A 16798-nucleotide genomic window follows, 5' to 3' on the forward strand; every position below is an offset into this window, starting at 1 on the left:
CTGATACATGATTTTTTTTAAAGAAACTTCATAGATTCCGGAATAATTTTATAAACATGCAAAACAAAACTTGCCCCTATTTTTGAAATTTTCAATGATTTAAAAAAATTTGATCAATTTAAAAAATAGTTCGCAAACTATTCAACATTGTTAATCAAAATTTTGAAAAAGTCCACCATTTTGCAAAAAGTTCACAAATTGATAAAAGTTCATCAATTTTGGAAAAATGTTCAAGTAATTTTAAAAAGAAGTTCATTCTATTTGAAAAGGTTCATTAAACTTTTAAAAAGTTCATCAAACATATAAAAGTTCATCCAATTTTCAAAAAGTTCATTGAAATTCAATAAAGTGCATGGATTTTAAAAAAAAGTTCAAATTTGAAAAACAAAGTTCACATGTTTGCGGACAACATATCGGGAAAGGAAAAGAGAAGGAAAAAAAAGGGAAAAAAGAACATATGAAAGAGATATAGGTTAATTAAAAGGGTAGCACGGTCTATCTATATTCACACAACAATAACGATTGCGAGCGAGCAAGCATTTGCCGGCGACTTGAATCCAAGACTCATAAACCCAGAACACACCATTGCATAGCTGTTACAGGTTTGACATGCATCATCTTAATCTTATTACTCCCTCCGTCCCAAAATAAGTGTCTCAACTTTGTACTAGCTCTAATACAAAATTGTATTAAACTTGAGACAGTTATTTTGGGACGGAGGGAGTATTTAGGAAGGGAAGAGCGGGTCAATGAATGGATTTGGTCCATTGGTCAGCCGCTGCACCCTATCGACGACGGCGTGCACTACGAGTGCCATCATGAAGAACTCGTTGTTCTCCTTTGGAAGCGCCACGCCCAGGTCGGCGGCCAAGCTGGTGCACTCGTGTACGACGCCCCTATACGCCGCCTCTAGCACGTCCGGAACGCCGCCGTATCGCCCCGCAGCGACCGACCGCGCCGCCCACCGGAGCCGCGGGACGGCGCCGACGTAGACCTGCAGGCACGACCGCATGACCTTCCTGGCCTTGGCGTCCTTGGCGTGGGCGAGCGCGGACTCGACGCTGGCCTTGGTTGCCGTGGCGTTGGCCACCGTCAGCTTGGTGGCGAGCACCGCGAGCTCCGGCAAGCCGCGCGCGGAGCGGCAGGAGGGGTCGATGCAGAGCGCGGACACGCAGAGATCCGGAGTGACGTACCAGCCGCCGAGGGCGAAGCAGAGGTCGTTCAGCGGGGAACTTGGCGCGACGCTCGAGCTTGACCCGCCGTGAACATCAGTGGCCGAGGAGAGGATGATGAAGAGAAGGAGAGCGCCGCCGAGCATCGAAGAGGATGTGCCCATGGCCATGGTGGTAGCGTATTGTCTCTCAGTCTCTCCCTTCCTGTGTCCCATTTGGCTCTTTTTATTAAGTTCAACCTCAACGGACGGTGTATCATACAATAAATAAAAGAAAATAAATCAATCAAATTGGATCGAATCATAATCGTTTGAGATATGTTCCATAAATCCATACCTACGAAGCGTATATCTCAAACTTTTATATATGCAATCACACTTCATAGGAAGCGGATCACGGAAGATCTCATGATTATACACCCTAGGTCTTGCAATATAATTTAATGCACATATACACTTGTTAAAAGGTGTAAGACTTGGCTTTCTAGCTGAGTGTTTTGTTTCATTTTCGATGCCCTAGTTACTTGTGTATCGGTGTTGTGTTTCATATTGAGTGTTCCTGATATGTTCGGCTTTGTTATGGGAATTTCCTTGATTTTCATTTTGGGATAAAACTCTTTCAGGAAGGCCCAACATTGTTATTATATTTGTCCAATATAATAACACTAATAATTAATTCGATGCATAGGGGATTAGCGTTACCCAAGGTACATTTTTAAACATAATAAGGGGGTCAGTGCTGGTGCTGGTCCAAACTAGAGCACCGTACGGGCTACCTGGGGCAACTCGGGACGTTAGTTACTCTACCCTTAGCTTCTATTGAGATCGTCTGCATGTGAGACGGTCTTGCTGGACTTATTTATCTTTGTCGAACGTCTTGTGCGGGGGATTCCGAGCAGATTACGGGGTTTTCATGGTTGAGGTTATTCCACGCAGCTTGTGATAGTTTGTGATGGACTAGTTGAAGCATCCCTGCAGGGTTAAATCTTTCTCAAAACCGTGCCCGCGGTTATGTGGCAATTTGAAAACTTTGTTTAACACCCAGTCATAGCAATATTGAAGTAAACTCAATTAAAATATGTAAACTGTGTGCGTAATCGTGACTATTTCTACTTGTGAGTTCTGCACCCGAGAGAGGACACTATGATGTTATGTTTGACTCGTATGTATTGGTGTTTGAAGATCATTTCTTAATCATTATTAGTTCACGACCATTTATGCGTAGATCACCACTCTTATTCTTGTACTCGTAAGTTAGTCACTCAAATAAATGCTTAGTTGTTTGGTGCAGCCTCATCACTTAACCTCATCCATTAAGCTTTGCTAGTCTTGATACCTTTGAAAATAAGATTGCCGAGTCCCTGTGTCTCACATATTACTACAACAACAGGTGCATGTACAGGTAAAGCAATATTTTGACATGGTCGCAATGATTGTTTTATTTGGAGTTTCTTCTCCTTCTTTTAATCGATCATAGGATGGGTTCCAGGCCGGTAGTCTGCGATAGCAAGGATGGACGTCGTTTTTTTATCGTTTGACTTTGTCCGTAGTTGGACCTGCTCTTCTGTGTGGTGACTAAATGTATGTTTGTATTGAGATGAAGATGATTAGCTTATGACGAGTGTAAGCTAATTTCATATACTCATCTCTTCTTTACATATACTTGTAACGACATCTATTCGTGTGAAACGATGAGATGCACTTCTATTACTGTCGAGGTCCTCGTGCCAATATAATGATAGGATCGCATCTTTGACGTTACACTAACGACGAGCAGTCGTGTGCATGCGCCTCAAGACATGTACACTAATGCTATTTTAAGAGTGCCAAGTAGGACACATGCTAATATGGAGGAGAGAAAATCTCAAGCCTTGTTTTCTCTTATTTAAGAGATGATCTCTTAACACAATATGTTTTTAGGAATACTTAGTTTTGAAGATATGACCAAAAAATTATTCAATCGTAGACATGATTATACAAAACTTAAAATAAAACTGTTTTATCAACTATTGTATCTGTGGAAAGGAGTCGGTCGTGGCTTGTTTGAGACCATTAAACACGTTGACGTTGACGTAGACGTAGACGTATGTATGTACTGCAGGCGGTCCTTCCGGTCGAGCAACCACCGACCATTGCCCAATGCAGTCTATCTATATTCACACAACAATAACCAAAGGGAGCAAGCAGCTGCCGACTAGTTGAATCTAAGACTCATAAACCTACAATACAGCATTTCGAAGTTACAGGTTGGACAGCGTTTTATTTATCTTATAAAAGAGGGGAAGAGCGGGTTAATAACTGAACTCGGTGACCGGTTCATTGTTTGGTCAGCCGATACTACGCTGCACCCAATCGACGACGGCCTCCGCGACGTAGGCCATCATGAAGAACTCGTCGTTCTCCTTGGGAAGCACCACCAGGCCGGCCAAGCTGGTGCACTCAGATGAGACCATCCTGGCCGCCTCCAGCGCCTCCGGAACGCCGCCATACCGCCCCGCAGCGACCAACTACGAAGCACCGATACGGCGACACTGATACGGCGATACGGGATACGGCAATTTCTAAAAACAGCAATTCGGCGATACGGCAAGCATATATAAATAATGATAAAATAACATGCAATAAAAATTAACATAATAAACGTATGAGATGATAACAAAATACCGATCCACTGGTTGCCTAATTACTTTCATACCTTATTGTTTCTCATTCTAAAATCTCGCTATCATCAATGAATAATACGACCAATCGGTCATAGATTGTCACAATACGATTTAGACTGTAATATCTATTAACATGACAATATAAAATTAATAAATCTTTTAAAATTAAAAACTTGAGATTGTCAAATGACAAACATATATAAAGAGCAACTTTGAATTGCACGAGTGGGCCAAATAATGAATTGCACAAGTAACATCCTTAACAAAGCACTTTTATCCAACTAGTACATTAGTACAGTCCACGTGCACTACCTATATGAACAGATCAACGATACATCAAGACATGGACAATACACAACGGCGATACTTTGAGAATACACGTATCACCATTTCTTTTAAATTGAAAATGACGATACTTCGGGGATACCCGTATCGAAGGCGTATCTGAAGTATCGGAGTATCGGTGAAGTACTGAACGGCGATACACAAATTTCTGAAGTATCGGTGCTTCGTAGGCGACCAACCGCGCCGCCCACTGCAGCCACGGAACATTTTAAAAACTGGAAATTCAAAAAGACCCACGTGTATGCATGCGGTATGGGCGTTAGCTGTTTTTCCCACACACACAGACGTATGAGCTGTTTTTCTTACACATCATACATGATGTTTGAGTAACGCCCCTTAACGCCCACACGTATGGGTGTTATCAGGACCTTAAATAAAAGAAAATAAATCCATCCGATTTGATCGAATCATTTGACATATGCTTCATAAATCCATACTTCGGAAGCGTATATCTCAAACTTCGATGAGGGTGCTTGGATACGTTTTAGTCCCATGACTAAAAGTAATGAGACTAAAACTTGTTAGCATCATTCATACTTGGATCCAAATACTAAAGAGACTAAAATCAAGTTAATGAACATTTATTATCCTTCAAATCCTCCAATCCAGAACTTGTCTGAGGAATTAAATGAGGAGAGAGAGGACTAATGCACATTTTAGTAGGGGTACCCCTGACTCAAAGATTTTAGCCTCAAGACTAGTTTTAGCCTCTCTTTAGTCAGGGTTGCTTGGAACTTTAGCCTCTTAAAGAGACTAGTTTTAGTCAGACTAGTTTTAGTCTCTTGGATCCAAGCACCCTCGATATATGCAACCATACTTCGGCTACTCATAGTGTGAAGTATCATATAATAGTATCATGCATATGATACTATGATATGATACAACCTTTATAATGCATAGCATCATAAAATAGTATCATAAATGATCTTATTTATTAACATGCATGACACGTAATAGCATTGTATTTAACATGATACGGTATATATCTACTTCCTCCGCCCCAGCGTATAAGACATTTTAGGTTGTGCATCGTGACTAAGAAAAAGAGGAAAACGAGGGAAATCAATGCTAATTTGCTAATTAATACCGGTGCATGCAATGAATTAACCACTACATGTCATGCTATTTAGTATCAAGTCATTAAAAACATACACACCCCACGTCTCTTATTGGTCGATTCCTTTATTCATGTCAAAAAGAAGAAATAATGTAAAAGTTAATGCACCGCGCCTAAGTGTTTTGAGATTATTTGATTTCCGTAAGATGACTTATACACCAGGACGGAGGGAGTCTGTTATTATAACCCTCTCTCTCTTCTTTAACTATTTATCATGTCAACATGTTTGTTAGTCATAAGTGCATGACACTAGTTAAGATACTTCCATTATGGTCAGTCTTCATAGGATACTAATAATCGCGAAAGATCATAGGATTATACGCCATATCATGAGTGGTTTTTTTATGTAATGGACACTTTTCTTTCACCTCGTCTGATTAACAATTGGTTTCATCTCTATGTATGTTTTTATCATGTTTTTCTCCTCACTAGTAGAAAACGGGGCTATAGCCCCGGTTGGTAAGGGTCTATTCCCAGTTCTTCAATGGAGACTATTAACTTGGGACTAAAGCCCTCCCTCCTTTAGTCCCGGTTTGCCACAAACCTGGACTAATACCATGCGTTGGGCGGCCAGGACATTGAGTCCCTGTTGGTAACACCAAGCGGGACTAAAGAAATGGCGCGAAAGTTAGGGGCGAAAGCGAGGCGGGAAAGAAATGACGGGAAAAAATTAAAGAAAAATTTTCTATTTTTTTTCTTCTGATTTTTGAATATTTGAATTATTTGAAAAATTAATCTCTAATCACCCCTACTCACTACTCCAGCTTGGATATCTCATTCAAATCGTCTAATTTCCCGATCAATCACCCACTAACCCATTTCACTCATTTCAAATCGTCTAACTTGATCACCCATCCTCTCACTACTCTAGCCCAAGCACGCTTAACTTTCGCGATCTATCTGCAATACTTTCAAAGTGTGCACTTGGTGTTTTCTTGACAATAGTAAGCTATCAATTCTATTAACACTTACGTATTGATGTCACCTGATTTAATTTTTTAAATTCAAAAAAATTATTAAAATAAACAACAATGATTAACAAACAACAATAATTAATTTAAAAACTACAAAAAACTTCAAAAAAGGCAACACTTTCAAAAAAACTTAAATAATTCTCAAAAAGCATAAAAAACAAAATAAGTAATAATAATATTGAATTTTAATGAAAATAAAATAAGTAATAATATTATTTTATTGATTGTTTACCATTTATTCATTTAATATGGCATAATTAATATATTTAAATTTATAAATCGAAATTCAACAAATAATATCCATTATTATCAGAAAAATGTGAGGAATACAAAGTGAATGCACAAAAAGTCTGGAGTTGAAATAAGTTTAAAAAAATGAAATACGTTTGTCATAGATGATTTTTCGTCTTAAACCCTCATATTTCGAAGGAGATGGTTCAGTTTGTACACAGACTGCATCTAGTTTTTTCCGTATCCCTCCCAAGTTTTTATCACATGCTATGTAAGTGAAAAGATGACAGCATGCCAAGTGTTAGCCTTTTCAGAGTTCATTTGTAGCGTTTTTCAATTTCAGGGTCATTTAGCTAAAAAAATCATTAAATGCATGAAAAGTAGCAAATCAAGTTAGAAAGGGTTGAAATTTGAAGATGTGGCTTAGAATGGTGCATAGTGAATGCACAAAAAGTCTCTACTTTAAATAAGTTAAAAAATGAAATGCCTATGTAATATATGATTTTTCGTCTTAATAAACCCTCATACTTCGAAGGAGATGATCCAGTTTGTACACGAACTGCATCCATTTTTTTCCGTAACCCTCCCAGTTTTTTTCACATGCTGTGTAAGTGAAATGATGATACCATGCCAAGTTTCAGCCTTTTCAGAGTTCATTTATAGCGTTTTTCAATTTCAGGGTCATTTAACTAAAAAAAATCATTAAATGCATGAAAAGTAGCAAATGAAGTTAGAAAGGGTTGAAATTTGAATATGTGGCTTAAAATGGTGCATAGTGAATGCACAAAAAGTCTCGAGTTGAAATAAGTTAAAAAAATAAAATGCCTTTGTAACAGATGAGTTTTCGTTTGAAACCCTCATACTTTGAAGGAGATGGTCGAGTTTGTACACGAACTGTATCCAGTTTTTGCCGTAACCCTCCCAACCTTTTTCCACATGCTATGTCAGTAAAATGATGACAACTTGCCAAATTTCAGCCTTTTCAGAGTTCATTTTTAGCACTTTTTAATTTCAGGGTCATTTAGCTCAAAAAAATCATTAAATGCATGAAAAATAGCAAAGAAGTTAGAAAGGGTTGAAATTTGAAGATGTGGCTTAGAATTGTGCATAATGAATGCACAAAAAGACTGGATTTGAAATAAGTTAAAAAATAAAATGCCTTTGTAACACATGAGTTTTCGTTTGAAACCCTCATACTTCGAAGGAGATGGTCCTGTTTGTACACGAAGTGCATCTAGTTTTTGTCGTAACCCTCCCAACTTTTTATCACATGCTATGTGAGTGAAATGATGATACCATGCCAAGTTTCAGCCTTTTCAGAGTTCATTTGTAGCGCTTTTCAGTTTCAGAGTCATTTAGCTAAAAAAATCATTAAATGTATAAAAGTAGCAAATGAAGTTAGAAAGGGTTGAAATTTGAAGAAGTGGCTTAGAATGGTGCATAGTGAATGCACAAAAAGTCTGTAGTTGAAATAAGTTAAAAAAAATAAAATGCATTTGTAACACATGAGTTTTTGTGTGAAACGTCCCTCGTACTTCGAAGGAGATGGTCTACTTTGTACACGATGTGCATCCAGTTTTTGTTGTAACCCTCTCAACTTTTTATCACATGCTATGTGAGTGAAATGATGATATACCATGCCAAGTTTCAGCCTTTTCAAAGTTCATTTGTAGCGTTTTTCAATTTCAGGGTCATTTAGTTTGTGCACGAAGTTAAGATGGTTACAAAAAATGAAGCGTGCTATATATGTGGTCGAAATGCATGATACCATAAAAAGTAGCAAATGAAGTGAGAAAGGGTTAAACCACTCAAATTTGAAAACTAATGGCACAAACAGAAACTAGACATAAATTGGTCCAAGTAGTACATAATAATAGCTAGCATATATATATATATATATATATATATACATAGCCATTTTCCTATATATATATATATACATACATATACATATATATATATATATAAGTGTTCGCCGTTGTGAACACTACTCGTCTGAATCAGAATATCCCCAAACTGGTGGTGGTGGTGGTGGTGCGAGCTGAAGATGGTCATAGTTCATGATTCGAATCTTGCGGTACAACTTGTATGCAACTATGCATCTTTTGCTGCATACTCAATGTTGATACCGTCAAGTGGGGTCGTCTCCCACTTTTTATGTTGATACGAGGGAAATTTGGTCTTCATATCAGTGTACTCCTCATCGATCAGGGCGACAACCATATGAGCCATCAAAGTCCTCGTATGTTCAAGCCTGAATTTGTCTTGGATATCAATGTGGCAGTCAGCTGGTATCTCAATATTGAAGTTGTGCCTCATCTTGAGCTTGTCGTTCCTTATATCAACACTAGCAAAACGTATGCCGCTGCGAAGGAAGTCCATGATTACTGGGCAATGCTTGTCACTACATCAATAGCAACAAATTAAAATGAAACAAATGCTACATACTGTTGCAACAAGGAAAATTGTTTCTCTGCAACTAAAGAGAAATTGATCTTTAAGATTCAAATGAAACATATTGTTATCCTATGCAATTTTCATATCGTATGAATTGATCAAGAAACCCTAAATCAACTATGACATATATGTGTTCTCCCACGGTTTTGCCAATATGCAACAAGGAAAATTGTTTCACTACAACTTAAGAGAAATTGATCTTTAAGATTCAAATGGAACATATTGCTATCCTATGCAATTTTTATATGCTATGAATTGATCAAGAAACCCTAAATTAACTATGACATATATATATATATATATGTTCTACCATGGATTTGCCAATATGCAATAAGGAAAATTGTTTCACTACAACTTAAGAGAAATTGATCTTTAGGATTCCAATGGAACATGTGGGGTAACTACCCCTGGGTGGTAGGATTTATTTTTCCTATATATATATATATATATATATATATATATATATATATATATATATATATATATATATATATATATATATATATGAGTGTGTGTTCTCCCATGGTTTTGCCAATATGCAACAAGGAAAATTGTTTCACTACAACTAAAGAGAAATTAATCTTTAGGTTCCAATGGAACATATTGCTATCCTATATAGTTTCTAGGGTGCATATTGCTATCCAATGGAACCTAGATCATTATATGCAATTGCTATCCAATGGAACATAGAAACTGCGTATTGCTATCCAATGGAACCTAGATCACTTATGCAATTTTCGTACCTTGGATCAAAGGAAGCCTCAAAACTTACCTCGCACATTGGAAGACTATGACATTTCTCTTGAAACATAGTTGGATGACGGCACAAACATGTTGGTTGGTTGTGTACTCCAGATCAAGCCCCATGAAATCCTCATTCTCCTCCGTCTCTTCTAGCCGTTCCTCGAAATAGGAAAGAAAACGCGTCACTATGCCGTTGTCGTCCGTGTAGACGACATTGAGTTCGGTCGTGCCATGTGCGAGCACCTTTCCGTAGCGAGTGGTTGGACCATCCATGGTGGGAGAATATAGGGGAAGAAGAGAGGGGAAGAAGACAGGAGAGAGAGAGAGGAGACGGAGCAGAGAATGGCGTAGACTCTCCTTCAGTTCGTATTTTTCATCGCTCGAAACGATGCGGGATGCGAACCGTTTGGACCTTTAGTCCCGGGTTGAGCCATCAACCGAGACTAAAGGGGCTCGCACCAGGAGATGAACGGTTGCCACCACCCCTTAAGTCCCGGTTTGAGACACCAACCGGGACTAAATGGTCTCGCATCAGGCGAACGGTTGCCACCAACCCTTCAGTTCCGGTTCGTGGCCCAAACTGGGATTAAAGACCCTTAACCAACCGGGACAAAAGCCTAGGTGATCGAACCGGGACTAATGAAAACATTAGTTCCGGGCCAAACCAAACCGGGACTAAAGGGGCAAAACGTAAGACTTGTTTTTTACTAGTGCATATACGCTCTCCTAGACGTGAATGCCTATGCAGGGCCGGCCCATAGGCCGGGCAAACAGGGCAACTGCCCCGGGCCCCGAGAGGATGAGGGTCCCCAAACATTAAACTATAATACTAACAACCATAATATTGCATATTAGGTTGAAATATCATAAAATATGTTGGAAAAACAAAGTTCTCAATTTGGATGAGCAAAGTCCACACTGCAAATAAATAGAATGTATAAGGTATAAATAGATCACTGATGATATTAAATTAAGTTAGACTCTTTGTAATAAACACCATTTTAGGTAGATTTATATGTGCAATTTTGTGCAGAAATTTTGATTTGAAAGACTGATATCTGCACTAGATAAATCCAAACACATCACATAAGTGCATACGAAATAATAAAATCAGTATATAGAAATTGAACTAACATTATTTTTATCTTTTCATAGGTGATTCTTATAAGTGATGCTACTTCAGAATCAACTATCTAGTACGCACATAGTGTCAGTTTATTAATTAACTTAATTTGCAAGATTCAGTTGGCAACTACTCAATTTATACTCTATAAATTTGTATAGATATACTTACCCAATAATACACTAGAAACCACTATTAACTTTTTTTAAACAATATGCTTTAGGAAGCTTTATCATGATATTTGACGATATTAAAATAAACATGGAGGCGCACACTCACACCCCCTATATATATAATTTATGCAAACCATCAAATTAATTTTGGTTAGGATAAATAATTTAAATCTAGTATAATTGTTTTGTTAATGTACGTTACAATCGTAGGACAAAAAAACAATAATTAATATTTAGCAATGTTGTTGGGTGACTAATTATGTCAACTAAGTGGAAAACATCATACTCGTTTAGGTTTTACTCTCATTAAACAATATGTTTAAAATAATATAAAAGTTTAGTATAAAATTCATTTATTTTTGACTTCGCCCCAGGGTCCAAAATTTGCTTGGACCGGCTCTGTGCCTGTGCTACTGTACGCTTCTGTATGTGTTCCGACTCGTGGCCGTCCTTTTACCTATGTTAATTAAGGCCCATTACTAATTAAAATAGTTGATCACAATGAGATGATAAACTACGTGAAATCTTTCGGCTCTTAAATAGAATTATTGGCAATTTAAAGTACTTCATCAAATATCAATGTAGCAAATATATCTTTGTTTCTAAAGAAGGAGTTTGTACGTCGTTGGTATCCAACCTTTAATGGAAAAATAATAATTAACGAGTACTGAATCAATTTGAAAATTAAGCAAATAATGAAATTATATCAAACTAATAGGTAGCCAATTAATTATGGTTGTAATTAATTAAGTATTTTTAAGTACTCCCTCTGTCACGGTTTAGAAGACGTGTTTGGAAAATCTCTCTAACCCAGGTATTTATCGATTGGCTATGAGATGGGTTGAAAAATAGCATCAACAATACTCATGCGGCTAATTAGCTGAGAAATTAACACGGCGCATACATACATGAGTAGTACTAATTAGGACGAGTAATTGTGTTGGCGTCTTAAACTTTGTCTATTGTGGAAACACACGTAAATTTAACCGTGTCTTTTAAACCGTAACATAGAGAGTATGGATTTTTCACGCCTAATCAATTATGAAATCGAATCATTAATGTAAAAACAAGAAAGAAACCAAGCTCCGAGTCAATTTAGACAAGTAATTAATTCAGTTAATAGGCATGCAATTAATTATGCATGATTAATTTTGTTTCAGTAAAGATTTTTCACATCAAATCAATTTTGAAATAAAGCCATTAATGCAATTAATTAAATATGTTTCAATAGGAATTTTTTCACGTCAAATCAATTATGAAATCATCTCATTAATGCAGTTAATCAATTAACCATGCACTTAATTACGATGCAGATAATTAGTACTACTCATTAATGGGGATTGTGGATTGTATGTAGTATGAAGTTTTTTCAACTGTGTGTCTACTATTAATGGGGATTGTGGATTGTATGTGGTCGTCAAACTCGCCTCCCCATGATCTACTCTGCGAAAAAACCCATCCCCTCCCATTCCTCACACGCACAAAAAAAACTACTTCCCTTTTCTCATGCGAAAACAAAAGAAAAATAGAAAAAATATCATCCTCCTCCCGATCTCCCTACCACCATGATCCATTGCGTGACGCACCGATGGGCTCTGAAATAATGACATGCCTTATGGTTGATTCGGTCATTGTCGTGCATCATCAGAGTAGTGACCAAGGAGCACGCCTCTGGGTCGATATCGTCGCTGCCATGCATCATCCTTATGGATCCAGTGTGGAAAGAGAGGGAGTGCTAGGACATGCGCATTGGACCATTGTCGTAGCTCTGGGGATGCGATCATCGGGAGGGAGGTCACGACCTTCTGGTGACGCATCATAGTGTAGGGATAGATTGCCATCGGGCCTGTGGTGTGCTTACATCCTCAGATCTCGTCGTCATGGCTGAAGCAGTGTTGGGAAGAGTAACACATGGTCGATCCAGAGCGATGTGAGTGGATCATCCAAGCAGGATCCCACCCCACTGCCTCTAATGTTTGAAATTAGTAGGTGAAAGAGGGACGATGAGGGGGGCGGCACTGGTGGGAGGATGAGATGCGGTGATGTAAGTCGGACCGTTGTTCGTGGAGTGGTAGTTGCAGGAAGAGTCCTCACCCAATCAATCTCCCTCATACCATCATTATACCATCCATCCATTATTTCTATCATGGGGCGAGTGCTGCAGCGGATGACCAGATGAGTATAGATTGATCAACCCAGCAGCCACCACCCTAAGATCAGAAAGAGAGCTGTGGAGAATCTACAGGCGCCGATGTGACACTCCTACTTGTAAACTACATTGGGTTTTTTCCTAAAGAGGATGAGAGATGCACCACAATAGAGATAAGTATTTCTCTCAGTGAGAACGAGGGTTATCGAATCAATAGGAGAATTACGCAAACTTTCGTCGTCACCATCTACACACAAAAGAGCAAACACTTGCACCCAACACGGTTAAGAGGGTTGTCAAGCCCCTTCAACTCCTTACTTGCAAGAATTAAATAGTGATATATAGATAATATAAATATGAAATAAAATAGCCAAAGATAAATTACAGCAATATTTTTAGGGTTTAGGGTTTTAGTAACATATTTTATGTAGACTCGGGGGTCATAGTTTTCGCTAGTGGCATCTCTCTCAAAGATAGAAAAATTAATATTAGGCAATTAACAGAATAAAGCATAGTTATGAAATATGTATTCATGACAACGATCATGTATATAGGCATGACGTACATAAGCAAGTAGTCTGAATCCAGCCTGTATATACTACTATTACTACACTAATAGACCGATATTCAGTATACATCTAGAGTATTAAATATAAAATAGAGTAATGCTTGAAGCAAGATGACATGATGTAGACTAGCACTAGTAGAGAAATGGCTAGTCACGACTCTTATTGGTGGCGTGCCGTATTCAATCGACCCCAGCACTTAGCGCTAGCGTTGGCCATTTTTGTACGACATAGCTAGTAACTTAGTGCTAGAGTTAAACGTACATGAAACACCACTTGTATGTGGTCTCCAATGTTATGTGCAGGCATAACTTTGCGTTGGCATAGCTGAATAATATCAAGCTGACAGTATTTTTTATATCTATGGTGTACGTCTCCTTATGTATAGTATGTTTTGTGGGTTCAGTTTTGTGAGTAAACTTTAGTGCCCACATAACACCCGCGTAGCGTACAATAACACGTCAACAATATACATATTAGTACTAACGTTGTGTTGTCTAGCCACACGAGTAATAAAATCGCATCACTATTCCCATGTGATAACCCTTGGGTATCCACCTAGTATATTCCCTTATTCTTCGTCTTGCTCTTGCTCTTCCTCCTCTCTCTCCCCTCTTCATCTTGAAAAACTCAATTATTTTATCATGATTCTTAATTAGGTAGTTAGGTCTAAATAACTAATGCATTAATTAAGTTTGCTAACATCCACACACCCACTCTCTAAGCTAGCTAACTAGCACTCACCTCTACCCACACTAGTGGGGACAGGGCCTATAGCCCCGGCCTGTAAGGGGCTTTAGTCCCGGTTCACCAACCGGGACTAAAGGTGCTCCACGTGGGCGCCTCGGAGCGCCCTCAGGGGCAGGCCCTTTAGTCTTGGGTCTTAACACGGACCAGGACTAAAGAGTTTCTGTAGATTTTGTTTATTTTAGGGTTTTAGGGTTTTAGGGTTTAGGTGTTCGGAAGATTAACGTGATGCCTCGTTTGGTGTTCGGGAATTAGTTTTCATATAATTCTAAATAGAAATAATTATGCATATATATATATAAGATTAACTTATCTTACAAGCGAGCATATATATACAATCATATGGAGATCTGAATTATCGGGACTAGAGCCCGTCTATTCGATTACATGGACCAACATCAGTAATGGCCCCTAGCTACACTAAATCGTCCTTTGTCATCTATAGCTTCCGTCCTCAGAAAGGTCGCAAGATCCTCTGCAACAGCAATCGTGCGTTGCTTTGGTAGGGACTTCTCCCTCATGGTCGTGTACTATATAAGAAGAGGAGATGAATATGAATATCAATCATGATAACAAAGAATGACGGGTAAAAATAGAGGTGTGAATGTTCTTTGCTTACGTCGTATCTGTGATCCTTGTGCTCAGAGGTAAACCTGTGAATGGTCTCGCAAACATAGTATCCGTATAGATGCGTCCCCCGTAGCTGCTGGTCCCACTTTACGAGAATAGAATATATATAATCAAAATAATAATCTAGCATCATAAATATATTGAAAATAGAAGTATATCATACTACTACTTACCTGAGACGCTCTAAAGGTCAGCTTCTCAGGCTCGATACCGGGAGTCACGCACTTGAACCGCTTCCAAACCCTGCCCGACAAGGAAAATGATTTGCTAAGTCTTTCATTAATTGATATATCAGAAAATCATAGAAAGAGACCGATAGAGCGCAAGAATGATTGAAATTACCCTTGGAGCATGTCCTGCAGGCTTTGGAATTGTTCCAAGGGTCTCGATAATGGGTCGAAGGCATCAACTCTTCCCTTATCAATTTGAATGTCCAACAGAATCCAATGGAAGCTGCACATGTATATATATATATGTGTGTGTGTGTGTGTGTGTGTGTCAGTAACTTATCAATTACACTTATAAGTGAATGGACACAACAGAGTAAAGACCCTCCCCTGAAGTTGTATGGAAACAGTATGTGGTCACAGAAATTTTGATCTGTTAGAAACCTTAGAAGGTTTTCCTCCGTCTCCTTGGGTTTATCAGTTAGCGTCACTATATGTATTTTATCTGGGTCAATAAACCCAATATTTAGGATGTTCCTACTTTTACATTCCAGAATCTTCATTCTGCATAATAGAGTACAAGTTATATGTAGACAATGAATTGAAATAACTAAACAAGTTATATGTAGACAACGAATTGAAAAACTTACACACAATAGCAACTCATAAGCGATTTGTCGAGGGCGTCGGCATTGTACATCTGGAAGAGTTCATCAAAGTCGATATGGATTTCTTCGGGGCGGCCGTAGTACTCCCGTGGGACACTCACCACGATCATCGTTCCCCCATTCTTTGATTCACTTAAGTACCATACTATTTGGCATATGTTATTTGCTTCTCGGTGTATTCCGGGCGGGGCTCGGGTTCCTTCTTTTTCATCTGCGCATCATGATGTTCCTTTGCTATCCTGGCGTTTTCCTCGGCGGTACGATCATAAGGTGTGATAGGAAGATTAGCATGAGGTACCTTTGGGAGGGGCGACAATTTGCGCTTTGGGGAGCTCCGTCGCTTAGAAATCATCGATGGAGCGTTCTTGTTGGCACGCTTCCGCTTAGTATTCGGAGCGGGCGGCGGCGGAGACGGACGACCCAAGTCCGGCGGCGGTGATCGAGATGGACTCATGTTGTGCTGGCCGTCGTCATGTGGAGGGCTTGGAGGTGATGGAGGTGTAGGTGACCTGCGACGACTCGGAGGCGGTGTTGTCCTTGCGGCCGAGCCTGGAAGCTTGATGTAGTTCTTGTCCCATAGGATGACTCCACCCAGTACTTCTCCGAGTGTCCTCTCATCTTCGGGTCCAGCTATGTCGAGCTCCATATCATGAAACCCCGCCATGATTTCATCCACCCCGACTTTAGCAAAGCCAGCTGGAATCTCACAGCCATGCCAGTGTGCATCAGGGCCATAAGGTAAAGCTTGTCCGACGGCCACCTTCATGGATATGTTCTTGAATTTCTGATGGAGTTCACATGATGTTGACTCCTTGATTCCATCCACGGGGTAGCCGGGACCGCCCTCTATCATTCTTCGTGCATCGACGGGCG

General features: G+C 39.1%; 1 protein-coding gene across 1 annotated transcript; it reads right to left on the reverse strand.

The window, feature by feature from the left end:
* Positions 1-727: 727 nt before the first annotated feature.
* LOC123439314 lies at positions 728-1402 on the reverse strand. Its single transcript, XM_045116048.1, has one exon. It carries the CDS (start codon positions 1385-1387, stop codon positions 728-730), a length of 660 nt encoding a protein of 219 aa, XP_044971983.1. The 5' UTR covers positions 1388-1402.
* Positions 1403-16798: the final 15396 nt, after the last annotated feature.

Source organism: Hordeum vulgare, chromosome 3H (assembly GCF_904849725.1).
Source record: "Hordeum vulgare subsp. vulgare chromosome 3H, MorexV3_pseudomolecules_assembly, whole genome shotgun sequence".
NCBI classification, from domain to species: domain Eukaryota; kingdom Viridiplantae; phylum Streptophyta; class Magnoliopsida; order Poales; family Poaceae; genus Hordeum; species Hordeum vulgare.

Bases quoted from the DNA above. Each gene is read 5' to 3' on its own strand.
- LOC123439314 (XM_045116048.1), bottom strand. From the start codon at position 1,387: ATGGGACACAGGAAGGGAGAGACTGAGAGACAATACGCTACCACCATG.